The 15,084-nt window shown below is 36.0% G+C and overlaps 1 protein-coding gene across 4 annotated transcripts in view; it reads left to right on the top strand.

The window, feature by feature from the left end:
- Nucleotides 1-15,084, top strand: part of WASF1 (WASP family member 1) — an 87,203-nt gene that overhangs the window by 63,074 nt on the left and 9,045 nt on the right. For all 4 annotated transcript variants that reach the window (XM_063151000.1, XM_063150997.1, XM_063150999.1 and 1 more), the window contains exon 3: nucleotides 6,298-6,432. In XM_063151000.1, coding sequence (XP_063007070.1) covers nucleotides 6,298-6,432 — 135 coding nt within the window. The remainder of the gene's footprint in view (nucleotides 1-6,297; nucleotides 6,433-15,084) is intronic.

Here is a 15,084-nt window from a genome sequence, read left to right as displayed (position 1 = left end):
CACCTGTCATTAATTCCTTGCCTGCATAAAGCAGTGAATTCAGGTTGTGTTAGAAATGAAAGGAAGAGCAAGACTTCCCTGTGAAATGATCATCAGCACTGCTACTTTCCACATAAGTTCAGCTCTCAGCAGTCTCTTTCACAGATTTCTGAATATATAATGGTAATCTCAGCTAGTTTGCTTGATAATGTCCTCAGTGGGTGGATACAAATGGTATCTCAGACTTCCATGGCTGAAGATTTTTTGGAAGCTGACTTCTTTTTGGATGTCAACCAGAAGCATCAGACCTGCTCTGGATAAGGCCTTTAACAAAGTTTATTTGATACTTTTGATGCCCTGCTCAGGTTGTCTGATAAACATCTGGTTCAATTTTCCTGGCTAAAGGAATCAAGTTGTCTCCTCAGTACTCTGATACTCCTACTGTAATGCTTGTGGACTGCCCTCACATGTTCACAGTGAAAGTTCCTAATTAGCATCAGTGCCATGTATTCAATGTGTCATTTTACAGAGCTTGCTCAGCATAAGCAACGATGTTCCCATGGATCTGCCAAGGTTCTTATCTCCAAGTTCAGTCTCCTAGCTGTTAGTGCATTTCCTAAGCATTTAGTGCATTAGCTGTGAGACTGAAATGATTCTGATGAGAAATAAGCCCAGACTTTCAAACTCAGATACATCTTGTTTTTATCTAAAAACTAAATTATGTAGTGAAGATCTGAAGCTGAATCAACAGGCTATGGATATGTTAAATGATATGTCAGAAATAATGAAGGAGGAAAAGTGTATTAATAGACTTATACTATCTTTCCTGTTTTGCTATATAAAGGAACCTTGGTTATATATTGTGAGTGGCTTATGTGGTAACTAATTATCCTGAGAGAATATTTTCTAATAAATACACTATATTGTGTAGAAAGAAACTATTCAGTCATGAATAATGTAATTTTGCATAGTATAAATATATTGGGATGGGATTGGGCAGTAGGACATGACAGGTTTTACAGCTACTCTTGTTCTGTACCTTTATTTTTTAGAAAATATAGTGGACAAAAATATTGTATAGTGTGTGAACAGGAATGAAATAATAGAAATCAAGGAATGATAGTGTATAGGTGGATAACAGACGAAATTCTAAGCTTGTTCTTTGAGATGTTTTACCAATTTATACATTTTTTCAATTGCCAAACTTATATTTTTAAGTGAATATTATTTTGGGGTTGTGTAATTCATTATATCAATAAATTTACTATTTTAATATCAAATATTATTTTAGTGACATAACTGTTATACTTTGTACTTAATAACGTCACCACATATTTGATGTATTATGTATTCTTATAATTTAGTTCAATGATAATTGTGTTGGGTTAGATTTTAGGTTTGTAAATGTTAAAATATGCAAACACTCACACACCACTGAGCTCCAAAAATCTGACAGATCACTTAAAGGCTAAGTTAATTAAGATCAATGCTCCTGGGAAGATTGAACAATTGTCTTATTTTGAATGTCCTGCTTGCTGCATCTTGCATTGGCCTGAGTTTTGCCAGTCATCCTCTTGAATTTCCCAGTATGATGCTGGTTTATGGCACTGAGCACAGTGTGTGGTCAATGTGTTTATCCAGTGCAAATTCAGAGCATGTTTCACAAAGGCTGTCAGCACCTAACTGGTCTGCAGGGTGCTGCTTCAGGCTGGGCTGCAGTTGAAGGGTTTGGAGCTCTTTTTCTTTGACAGTGCTGAAGGATAGTAAAGAAATGACTTCTTCCACAAGTCCTGGTTCAGGACTCATGTCCCGCTCATTGTCTGAGAGCCTGTAACTAAATCTGTTGGTAACTGATCTAGTGTTGCAAAATGATTAATTTAAATGGCCTTTCCTTAGGGTTTGCCAACAGGTACAGCATTGAGAATACAGACAGAGTTTAGGTGAGTTTAAGGACTGGAGTTTTGAGAGGACTGCTAGTGTATGTCCTGACCCTTGTTGTGGTTCTAAGAATTTGAGTAACACAATAATAAAGTCTTTGAAGACATTTATTTGTCAAGCTTTATTTAATTAGACTAAAATACTGCCCAGAACCTGATGTGGACATTGTGGTTGACTTCAGTTCATCTGATACATACCCAGTCCCCTAGAACAAGATAAAAACCCCCATTTCTTTAACCTTAGTATGTTTTCATTTTAGTGTGTTGGAAAATCAGCAATTACTCATTTGTGGATAAAAGCCAGGGAGGTTGGACAAATGCTTAAGAAATTATGGGGGGAAATTAGGAGATAAAACAAATTAGAAGGAACATTTGGTGAAAGCAAAGCACTGTAAAACTGATCAGTATTTTTTGACATTTTATAAGCCATTGTACATTTATTGCCATGGTAATGAATGGAAATTGAGTGGGTGATACATGTTTTGGTGGTTTTAATTTAAAAAAAATAGGAAGGCAGTAAGCAGTATAATTTTTACTCTATTTTCAATTAGTAGCTACTAGCTACTGTTCTGTTTTCAGCTCATAGATCTTTTTTAAAAGTCAGAAAAATAATTGTTCAAAAAGCCATCAAAGTACACGCATGTTATTGAGGGAAGGAAGAACAGAACATTGTTTCTAAGACATTTTATTTGTCTGTCACAAAAAGAAGATATTGACTGACACCAGAGAGAGCTGCTTTCCTGTATCCCTTTCTTAGTGAAGGTTTAATTGTGATCAGAGCCCTTAGATACATGAGGAAAAGTTATGAAAAGAATAATAAGGTGAATAATAAATTCCTTAATTAAAACTGAATAATAACGTATCCTCTTATTAAAAAAAATTTAAGTGCTCATAAAAACAAATGCCAAGCAGGTTTTGCAAATACAGTAAAATAAGCTTTTCACAGACATTGAATTAATTTAATTGCATAAGTGTATATTGTAATTTAATTTAGTAGGCAAACAAGACCACTGATCTTTCTGATCTGGTATTTTGAATCCAACTGTGAGCTGGATCCTAAGGCATTAGTATCATAATTGTCATGGGTAACTGTAATTCTCTTTATTGTGCTGTGTGAAACAACACAAGAGCAGAGTTTTTCAGCAAGCCCATAATATTGTAAAGCAAGCCCATAATATTGTAAATATTCTGAAGTGTTAATGATACCTTGGAATATTCATTGTGTATAATGGAGTTAATTTTGCATTCTTACTCTTCTGACATATTGCCTATAAATTATATGGAATGAGTTCAGCTTTGTTTACTAGAGTGCTTTTTTCTCACACTATCTTATTTGAATTTGTGACACTTTGTTCAGTAGGATCACCTGTAATTGTGTCCTTTGTGATCCATTCAAAACTGAGGGTAGACTCCTATAGAATACACAGAGATGGCAACACAAATACTGGGTTATGTGTGTTATGTACATACTTATGCATTCACATATAATATTTTTTAGAATGCAAGTTGTACATTTCACAAAAAGCAAACATTTTGCTTTGCTAGAGGAAGCATTTGGTTAAATATACCTCTGGCTAAATAAAGAGACCACCAACACACAGGTAGGTGGAGACATGATGGTTGGCACACCACTTCAAACATGACAGGTTGTTTTTAATGTATTTCCCATTTGAGGATTAGTGTTCATAAGCATAGGCAAATTATTCCTTGCAGTATGTTTGTGGCTGTATGCAATGTAATGAAAAGATTTCCAAGAGAGATTATTTGTAGTTGGAGCTCATTAATGAGGTAGATTAATTTTAAGCCTGATGAAATGATACAGATAAAAATTTAGCCTCAAAATACACCTATAAAAGGAAAGTTACTGGATTTTAAAGCCCAGCTTCTAAATTAATTTTCAATTCTACACATGTAATTTTATATTTTATTTTAATTTTAGCCTGTGTGTTTCTGAATGTTATGTGAGTTATCTAATTAAAATTAATATTTCTGAACATATTATCTGAAATGCATTAAATTTTTAGTATCTATGTATTAAAACTTCAACAATGTTGTTCTTAGTGGATCACATTTTTAAGTAATTTCCCTTGTTTCAGGTACAGGTTAAAGAACATAAATTTTTCAGAGTTTCAAGACACATATTAGAAAGTCTTACATTAGGTGAATTGCCAGCTGAGAAGACTTTTACTAACTTTCTGTCTGTATTTTTCTGTGGACTTGTTCTATGAGACAAAGGTTCAGAGGGGGAGTGCCTTTGATCTGCTTCTCACTGTGGCTATTAGCAGCTGCTCCAAGAATGAGAGCAAGACTGCATGTAGGGTATTCCTACTAATCTCCCTGCTTCCAGCATTTTTCAACCTGGAAGCCTCTCCAACCAGCTGAGGTTTGTCTGTTTCCTAATGCTGTGTGTTTCTTTTTCATGACTTTCTATCATTGGAAACTTTGATCTCAGTTTTTTTCAAGCAATTGACACATATCTTAATTAACATGGATCCCAGCATAGAAGCTTAGTAGAACTCACCTTTGTCAACTGTGAAGACTGGTGATTTACTCCTATGCCCTGTTTTCTGCCTTTTGAGGAATTATTTATCTGTGCCACATCTTTTGTATGCCCCATCTGTTAAGTTTTCCCCAAACTGTTTGATTAGGGATTTTCTAAACTCTCTTGGAAATCTCAGTAGATCTCTTTGTGCTTCTAAGCCATTCAGAATGTCCCTTTACAAAAGCTGTGCTGCCTCTTCTGGCATGAGTCATTCAAATGTCTGCTAATTCAGTTCTTCATTATGATCTATACTAATTTGTATGGATGTCAGGCTTATGGGTCTGTAGCTCTCAAGCTCTCAAGATGTTCCATGAAAAAAATTTGAACCTTGTTGTTGTGTGTTTCAATGTGTATAAGTGCAGTTGTTCCTAATACTTGCTGGTCATTTCTGTCCTTTAGTTTTGTAATTTTTATATAGTCTCTTCAGTTTCTTTGGGCTTCCCACAATGAGCTCTTGCATCAGGGTCTCCCCAGTTCCCTTCGGTGGACACCAGTGGAAGGTGTTAAATTAGCTTGTCCACAGGGGTCTTGTCTTCTCTGTATTCCTTCATATTTTCATTGCCAGTCTGCTCTGCAGACTCCCTGGCAGGCTTTCTTATTCCTCATGTCTTTGAAGAAATATTTATTGTTAGTTTGCTAGTTGTTCCTCTTCTATTTTCTTCTTCTGTACATTTCTTCTGATATCATCTTTTATATTCCATTGTGTATAGTCATGCTGGTTTTCTATTGCTGTTACCTAAGTGTTAATAAATGGTGTGTGCTGGCCTTGTGCTTACTGCATAGCATCTTTAAGTAGTTTCCACAGGACCTGTAGGGATTTAATTTTTTTTTATGTGTTTATATAAAAATGTCCTTGTTTTTATGTATACTTTCCGATGTATTGCTCACCAAAGGCAGAATTTCCACAGCTATCCTTTTCTTTTATACCTGTCAGAACTTGAGTGCAAAGCAGGTAGTTAGAAATTTGTGAGATTTATACTTCCAAAACCAACATAAGTGCACAAACAGTACATGAATTACATATGCACAGTATCATAGAAGGCTTTGAAAGCTATCCCACTGTATTTCAGAAGTGTGGCTACACATTCTGCTGTGTAGTCTGGTGGAGTTTTTCCAGTGACATAGGCAGATTTCTCAAATGGAGTCTTGAGAGCATTGGAAGCAGTATGGGGAGTACTCTGTAGCAGGGAAACCAATTACTGATCCTTTCCTGGCAATATTTGAATCTCCTGCTCTTTTGTGCTAAAAATATGTTGTCCGTTGTTGTGAACAAAAGAGATTTTTTTTGGTTGTTTGGGATTTTTTTTTTTACTTCAGTGTAAATGGGTCAGTTACTATAATTTGGATTTTTCAAGGTAGGCTTATTTTAGTGTGTATTTTTGAATAGGCTGCTTCTAATTTATCTAGATATGAATATCTGATCTTCCTTTTTTTGTAAAGTTCTCTGTACAGCAGGATTGGAAGCAGTACTTCATTTTGAGAACAGTGTTGAAGTAAATTCAAAGATTAGTTATCACTCAGACAAAAGCAGCTTCAGATGTTGGAAGTTGTCCTTTAGAAATATCCAAGAAACTGCAGTCATGCATATCAGCATAGTTAAATTATTTTATGGCAGCTGAATATCTGTCCTGTAATGTATTAAATAATTTAATTTCTTATAAATATGTTGCATAGTAAGTGTTTAACTTCTATTTGCTTTTCTAAAGGACTCTTAATGGGCTCAGTAAGTGCAGGTTGTTACAGTGATACTCATGCATCTTAGAATTATTTAATTAAACAGTAGGAAATCATTTGCCTGTCTTGTGGTATGCTTGAATATTTTTTTTCCCCATGTTTCAGGTAAATATGCTGAAGATATATTTGGTGAACTTTTCAATGAAGCACACAGTTTCTCATTTAGAGTCAACTCCTTACAGGAACGTGTAGATCGCTTGTCTGTCAGTGTTACACAACTCGATCCAAAGGAAGAGGAATGTAAGTTACCTCCTGCAGGGAGGGTTTCTTATTTTGTCACTCAGACAGCACTGATAGGTGAAATGGAAGTAATAGTTTAATAGTTTAAATCATATTTATAAGAACACACAGCAAAGCATCATAAGAAAGGTCCAGTTCTATTTCTGCTACAGGCTTTTTTTATAGCCTTGAGCAGCTTTCTGAGCTCAGCGTTTTCATGGTTACTGAATGATACTAAAGAATTTACATAAAAATGGCTACAGGAGTATCTGTCACTTCAGTAGTATTGCATATTTAGAATATTAATAATTTTGTGTAATATTATGTGAATGCTTAGAGATAAGTCTATACACTTTTTTAAACCTTTCTATTAATTCTCATGGAATGTAAACATTTGTCCAAGTAGGGTTTTGGCATTTTACTTGTACCATCTTACTTTCTGAATGACATTATAGTTGTATAGCTTCATTTATTGTTGCTGCATAACCTCTTGGACTCTTCCTAAATAATTTTAAGTATTGTAAATATTGGTTAGCACTGAGAAAACAAGTACTCTCAGAAGTCATCAGCTCATGCCTGTAAGATAGAATTTGTACCGAATTTTAAAGGATGCCTAGGGCTTGTTGGACCACCTAATGCATAAATGCCATGAAGCTTTTTTGCCTTCATTGATATCTGTTGGTCACAGGTCAACTGTGAAAAATCTTGTAACCCCCAAAAAATTTAGGGTGTTCTAAACTATATGGTTAAGACCTAGAAAGAAGAAGAACACTCCATCATGAAGTATAACTTCAGATTGCTTGTGGGATCCAATTTTAAAGTATAGAAAGCTGTTTCAGTTCTCAATGTCTAGACATAATGATTTTGTATTATTAGATTGTGTGATTACAATTGTGTATACAGAAAATTGAAGTGTCAAACCAGAAGTGTGATCTTCAGGTTGTCTTTGGTTATAGATGTCAGAATTTCACTAGTAGCAAAATTAAGCAAGAGGAATTTTTGATTCTGTATTTCGCGTGACATTAATTTTAGAACAGGTTTTGAAAGACAGCTGCTCACAGCTAGTAGCAGATTTTCCACAAAATCATGACTTGCCTAGGGGAATTCTTACATTAATGGGATTTTCCAAGTCTCTTGATAACTGAGCATAAATCACTCTTGTATACCTCTTTTTCCAATTGTTGTGGTTTAACCTGGCAGGGAGTTATACACCACACATCCACTTGCTCACCCCTGCTCCACAGTGGGAGGAGGGAGATAATCACGGGGGAAAAAAATGTAAAATTTGTGGGTTGAAATAATGACATTTTAATAGGATAGAAAAGGAAGGGAAAACATCAATAATAATATTAGATTATATAGAACAAGTGATGCACAATGCAATTGCTCACCACCTGCTGACTGATGCCCAGCCAGTTCCTGAGCAGCAGCCCAGCCCCCAGACACCTTTTCCCCTGGGTTTATGTGCTAAGCATGACACCATATGGTATGGAAGGTCTCTTTGGCCGGTTTGGGTCAGCTGTCATGGCTGGGTCTCTTCCCAGCTCCTTGTGCCCCCCATCCTGCTGGCTGGTAGGGTGGAGTTAGAAGCTGAAGGGTCCTTGACCACTGCTCAGCAATGATAAAGCATCAGTGTGTTATCAGCATTATTCTCATCCTAAATCCTGAACACAGCACTATACCAGATACTAGGAAAAAATGAAATCTCCTCCTGCCCAAACCAGGGCATTTTTGCTATGATTGGATAATGGTAAGAAACCCTTTCCATATATGATAATAAATTTTCAGCAGTTGTAATCTTGTAATGACTGTAACACTCTGGAGTGTTAATGGCATTTCCACATTTACTCTTGACAGCCTAGTTTTGGTTCAAATCAGAGGGGGATGTATGTTGATATATCATATCTGCTATGTTAATCATTCACATTTCCATGGAATGGAAAGACCATATTAAGCCACTGAGTTAAAGCATCCAGGAATATTACACCATAGCAAGAAAATTGTACTATGCTATGTAAAAGGCCTTTTACAAGTTTGGTTCTAGGTTTCAGGACCAAAAATCCGTAACTATTTGATGTTAGAGAATTGCTAGGAGTAGTTTTAAATAGTGTGTAGTCCCCAATGCACCATACCAGCACATTTTCACAGAACTGTGCATGCTGTAGTGTTTGCTACACTGTATAGCTAAAGAAAGGTACAGACTGCAGTCAAGGAAACAGGGCAGGGAATAGGTCCTCACGGTGAAGTCCAGTGTGGCTCAGGGTGATTTGAACCTGATCCCCTGGATTTGTGTGTCACACCACAGAATGGCAATGACTGCTTGTACTTCAGAGGGACACATGCAATCCTCAGTGTCAGGAGCTGTTAAATTACTGCTTTTATTAACCTAAGAATATCCGGTCCCTGAGCTGTACCCAGTGCTCCTTATTCACAAATGTCTGCCTGGAATGAGTCACCAGATGAGGACAAAGGAGATGAGGAGACATTTGATATTCTATTTCCTCAAAAGTTAGGGATCAGGAAACTTTTTCCCTTCAGTATACTGTTTTGGGCTTGCTTTAGAAATCCATCACAAATAGTTTAGGTTTAGTCCTAGTGTGGACTAGAATAGCTGAAGGATGTTGATGCATGAAGGGGAGGGAAGGGGGAGAATATTTGAATTTACCTTTTTTAAGGTAAATTAAGGTAAATTGCACTCACTATGCAAGAATTAAGCAACTTTCAGTACTTCTACTTAGCTAACAGCATGAGTAAAATGGGATATACTTGTGAAATGAGTCTCATCTGCTCTTTGCCAGGAGGCAGTAATAGAAGATTTAATGGGTTCCTTTGGGCCCATGCTATTACACAAGAGAAAGAAATTAAGATTCATTTAAAGCTAAGTGGCATGAACAAAACCAGCCCAAGTCAGATTCACTAAACGAGATGCAGATACTTGGCAAGATGTTTCTGGTAGAATCAGAGTGATAAAAAACTCTGAATTTGTTTGAACAGTCTGTATGTTTTCTTATTTTGAATTACTACAGCATCTCTGTGAAAGAATAAAACCAAGGTTAAGATTTAAGATTGTATCTTTAGGAGTCTAACTCCTCATGACCAATTTTTCTGTCATAAAAGAGTTGCTGCCAACTTGGTTTGCTTTGAATTATTACACTGTTTTCAAATTCTTGATTTCTCAATGTTATTAATTTTATATTTTAACAGATTTTTAAAAATACTTTATTATTTTCATATACATGTGGGTTTTACCCTCAGAAGATACCAAACTTGTATGCAGACAAAAGGAAATCCTCTGCTTTCCATCAGTAAACTCAACTTTATTTCAATTGTATGGGAAACAAACCCATATGTATCCAAGACTAATATTTGGGGTCCTTTTAGGATTGAGAAAACACATTCTTGCTATAAAGTTGAACTAAGGTCAACAGCTTCACTAGCCCTGCAATATAAGGTGTCCTCATAGTTGAGAAAATGAATCCTGAGTATAGTTTCTTTGCAAGCATTTTTCATTTTAGTATTTACTTTATAGTAAATAGTAAATATATAGTTTATAGGTAACATTACTAACTCTGTCCATATATATGCAAAATGCATCAGTAAAATAATACTTCTCTTAATTGATCAAATTTTCATGAATTTAATTGTGCCTTTTAAGTGTGAGGTACTGCTAAAAGTGAAAAATGGCATAGTTGTAGAAATCTGACAGTTTTGAAAAGAATATTAATTTTAACAATTATGTAGTTCTTTTTTGAAATGCTGATACATGGTACAGCTCTGATGCATTCGTGAGATATTGGAAAATAGTTTTGTATCACTCAGAAATAAATAATATCAGGGCAGAAGGAAAATTCATAAATTCAGAGTTTATCAGACTATTTTGGTATTAATTTAGTGCTTCTTTCATTGTGACCTGCCTAATTCTATTTAAACCTCCAGAGAGGGTTTTAATCTCAAAGGCAGTGTATCAAATTCTTGATTTCCACAGCATATTTGTTACAACTGTGACAAGCAACTTCAATAAACCTAATGGCAGAAGTGCTGTGGGTGAGCAGCCTGGCACATTTCAGGAAAGTGAATTGTGTTTCAGTAGGCTTCTGCCTTTGAATACAAGTGTTAGTTGTTTTTCTAAACATTCTATAAATATTGCCCTGTCATTTAAAACAATAGTAGTTCAGAAGTTTGGCTGGACCAAGTCCAGAAACAGTTTTGTTGTTTTGCTATGGGGGAAAAGAAAGGTGGCATTTGGTGGGGAGAAACCAAAAAACCTTGACAGATAATTGTGGTCTGTGTACTCTGGAAATGGGAGACTTGCTCAGCTTTAAAGTCTGGATACTCAGCCCATTGTGAGACTTAGAAGGAAAGGGTAGTAAACCCCAGTTTAAGGGTCAGCTCACTGTCTTTAGCCTGTGAAGAAGATTTTGCTGAGTATAAATGTAATCAAAATTAAGAACAGGGAGCCCATCAAAATTGGGTCATGATCTCCACATGTACTATATTAAGTGGAGAGTAACACTATTGTCAATTCATTCATTAGAAATGTTACCCTCCAAGGCAGATAAAGACTGTTAAATTATATAGCAGATCTCTTTTCCTTGCACATTGCTACTTAAAGAAGGTTAGATTTGATTGTGTCTCCCTCTCAAGATTCTGAGCAGGTGGGCTGAGCTTCAACTGCTCTCCATCTTCTTTCTCCAATTTTCTTAGGCCCTTGATTAGATCTGAGGGTTATTTAGTAAGTAAATCAGTTTTAAATTACCATGTCCAAGGCTTAATAGTTCCATGGTAAGACCATGATAGTGCATGTTTTGTGTATAAAAAGAGGGATGTGGACAAAATACCATTTGTTAAACAATGTGGTGATTTTGTTGAGACTAACCAGCAGATTCAGTGTTTGATGCCCACAGGTATTTCACATCTTAATAGGGCTTACTTGTTCTACATGCTGCATTTGAAGCAGCTTCTGAGTCCTCCTAAAATGATTGATCTAACATTTACATCTTCTTTTTGTTTACCTGTAGTAGTTAAGGTACATACATTCTCCATCCAAAAAGTTCTTGAGCTGTTTTGGAATTTTTTAGAACAGTATTTCAGAAAATTTCTATTTCTTGGGTAGGTGACAGGCCCAAGAGTGATGTCTGATCTACAGAAATAATCTCTCTCTTTAGCAACTATCAAACCCACAGTCAGGGTATTCTGATGGCAGAGAAACCTAAGATGTCTGCATTCTGGTCATTGTTTAAATGGATAATCATTAAAAGTGTAAAATAAATAATGTAGAAATCAGACTTTGAGATTGCAGTGTCTTTAGGAACTGAATCACACAAATCTTTACCTTAAGAGAATTTTCAGCAGCACCACTCCCTACCAATTAATTACCTTTAGTGGGAAATTTACAACTAAGTTATTTGTTTGAGAGTGTTGTTCTTTCCTCTTTGCACTTTTCAAATTGCTGGATAAGTTTTTGAACAGAGAAAGGGAATTGTATAGGGCAACCGAGTCCCTTGATTTGGATGAAATTTCATTTCATCCTAGTCATTTAGTTCTGCAGGGAGTCACAGCTGTGATATTCAAGAGTTTACAGTCTTGAAAGATGCCAGGAAAAATTCTGCAAAAAGTATTAAGAGAACAAGCTTTTAAGAGGAATATATGATTTCTTTATTTACTCTCTTTAGGAGAATGGTATTTTTTTGGCCTAGAACCTAATTGTAAATTGTGTAGTTGATGATTGTAAAAGAATAAAAATAAATCTAGTAACTTTTTTTTCTTCTGGTGAAGTAAAATGTAGTATTTAATGTATTTGAAAAGTTAAAGTTAGCTGCTTTCTGTCAGTGCTCTGGTGAGCTCTATACCTGACTTTTACTGCAAATTGGAGATTGCAGTTTAATGAGATGCTTGCCAAGAGATAAAACATTATTTAGTATGCACATTACAGATGTGCTTTTATTTAATTTTTACTTTACCCTAAAAGAAACACAGTTATTGTATCTCATCAGAGTACAATTTAAATACCCTTCCCCCCCCACAGTGTGTTGTTGATTATGACTAAAAATGGACTGGCATCTCTTTTTCAAAACCAAGTGTACAAAAGGTTGACAGTTTAGCTTTCTGACAGACAGTTTTTGCCTATGTGGAAAATATTGTTGTGCACAGAGGGCTGATTGGCTTAGATTGGCTGATATAATACGTCTTTTCATACGATCCAAACAACAGACATAATAAAGACAAACAGGCATTTGTTTAGATTATTGAATGAATCTTCAAATTAAATTGTGACTATCTCAACTTTTAAGGAAATTATTTAAGACCCTGCTTTCTGTTAATTAGAGTGAGCACAAGTGGTGTAGTAGGTGGACTTTCAGAAAAATACATCCGTATCAAATTTAGGATTTTGGGCTGTACAAAAAGTTCTGGTGCTTGTTAGGAGTTAAGCAACTAGAAGCCTAAATTTGCCATCATCAAGTCAAATGCCTGCAGCTTTTCTAACTCCTCCTTCAGCTGCTCATCTCTACTCACACCTGAGTTCATCCATGCACTTTGCCTGCCCAGTGCCCTTGCAGTGCCGTTTGTCACTGAGCTAGAGCTGGGTGCCACCAGCCAGGTTTTCACGTCTCCCCCCGCTGAGGCTGCAAAGCACGCAGGGCTCTTGTCTCTCTGCCAGCTGGCAAGCTGAACAAGTGGCTTTGGAAGCACAGCCCAGGATTAGGCTGGGTGTGTGACACGGGATTTACCTGATCCCTCTGGGTAGGCAACTTATATCCATGTCAGGATTCTCCCTGTGCTGCGTGCCACCTCCTTCCCTTTCCCGAGTAATGCTGTCCTGGTGTGCTCCGTTGGTTGGAGTAATGGTGTGCTTTTCAGGGAATGCCTGGGACAGGTCATCAGCATAGGAAATGCTGCTTTTCCATGAAGCCTTCTGCTGTGTATCTTAGGTTTAAAGAGAAAATTATTATACTTATTGTTGGGGATTGATTGATTGATTGCTTATCCTGTAGTGTGTTATCCCCCTGTATGTGTGTACAAAATGTAGAGTTTTAATCAAGAAAAGGGAAATTATGAATTAGATTGTCTGTGCTTGCTCATTGAAGAGATGGAATGCTAATAAGGAGTTTGTAGAACAGTGTAAATAATATGGTGTCACATACTATGTGAGCATTTTAATATTAAACCAAAGTACTATATTTATTTATTAGAATAAATTGATTAAGTTAATTGTCTTCAGAATGTACACAGGTTGAAAGAGAAGTATACTAAGTTTTACTTTTGTTGGAAATGTCTCCAATATATGACAGTTAGAAATCTTGCAGGATTGCCAAGCAACTCTGAGCAAGTACATTTGGTGTTATTTGTATAACCAATAACCCAAAGGAAAGGCATAAAATGATCTAAGACTTAAATTTTAGACTTAAATTTTTAAACCTCAGTTATTCTAACTGAACTTTTGCCAGCTGATAACAACCTGTACTTCATGACAGGTACAAAATATATAGGGTTAGTTATGACTGCAGAAATACCTACAGAAATTGAGACTCCTAGCTGACATTCAGACTTTATAATACTTCTTTCACACACTTAAAAAGGCTTCTGAGCAGCTAATTAAAGCTATTAAAAAGAATAAAAGACACTGTGATGAATTAGAACCTAAGGGTAAAAAGGAGGAAACTTCTCCAGGAACACACAACCTTGCCAAGCGTAATAAACTTCAGAAGCCAAGCTGAAAATCAAACAAATCCCATCTTTAGTCTCACAAAGGATGTTGCCAATATGCTTAGGTAAGAAGACAGAACATTCCAGGAACTGCAAGCCTTCTGGAAAAAATCCTGCTTTCTGCCCCTTTGTGATCACCCAGTAGAAATCCAACTTGGTGTATGTACATGTGTATGTGAACACTTGTATGTGTTTCAGGAACCTGAGTGAAAAAAATAGTTTTCTGCTTAAACAGGTTTTCTTTAAACTGCTGCCAAAGGCCTTAGTGATAGGGGTAGAGTTGTGCTCTCATCTTGCATAAAGGGGCATTACAACCAACCTGTTTCTATGAAATAAACATAATTATTTATAGATAAAATGTATGTGCTGAAAGTACTCTTTACTACCATGTCAGAAAACTGTTTTCAGCATTGTTTGTGATTTTAAAAAAAGACCCCAAGCTAATGAAAAGATCTGCTGCTTTATCTAATGGAAGTCTCATGCTGGTTGCAAGGGTAGCTTTTAGGCACACCTGGACTTCACAGGTGTGGTAACTGAAGAGCAGGGAGGGAGAGAAATATGAGACTAAATAGGTATACTGTTTCCAGAATTAAAAGTGCAAAGCTTATCAGTTGTGGTCACTTTTCCATTAATCTTTATCTAAATTTTAATGAAATAGAAAAGGCTCTTTTGAAATCAAGAAAGATAGATATGTAGACTTTACCAGGAGTGGATAAAAATAGTTGAAATCCCTGTTTAATGTGTTGTGTTCATGTAGTATTGTTTTCCTGTGGATCTTACATAAAGGTAATTGATTATTCCTAACGACTGTGCTTAAAAGTCAAGGTGGCTCTGAATTATACAGAGAAGGCTCATGTTGATTAAACAGATTAAAAAGCATTTGACTATTTTCATGTGTTGCAACGCAGAATTACCTCCCATTAAAGCCCATTGATCTCAGTAGCATAAGCTTAAGTGATTTTCTGGTTT

The sequence above is a fragment of the Melospiza melodia genome, chromosome 3 (genome assembly GCF_035770615.1).
Source record: "Melospiza melodia melodia isolate bMelMel2 chromosome 3, bMelMel2.pri, whole genome shotgun sequence".
NCBI classification, from domain to species: domain Eukaryota; kingdom Metazoa; phylum Chordata; class Aves; order Passeriformes; family Passerellidae; genus Melospiza; species Melospiza melodia.
This window is presented reverse-complemented; position numbering and strand designations above follow the sequence as displayed.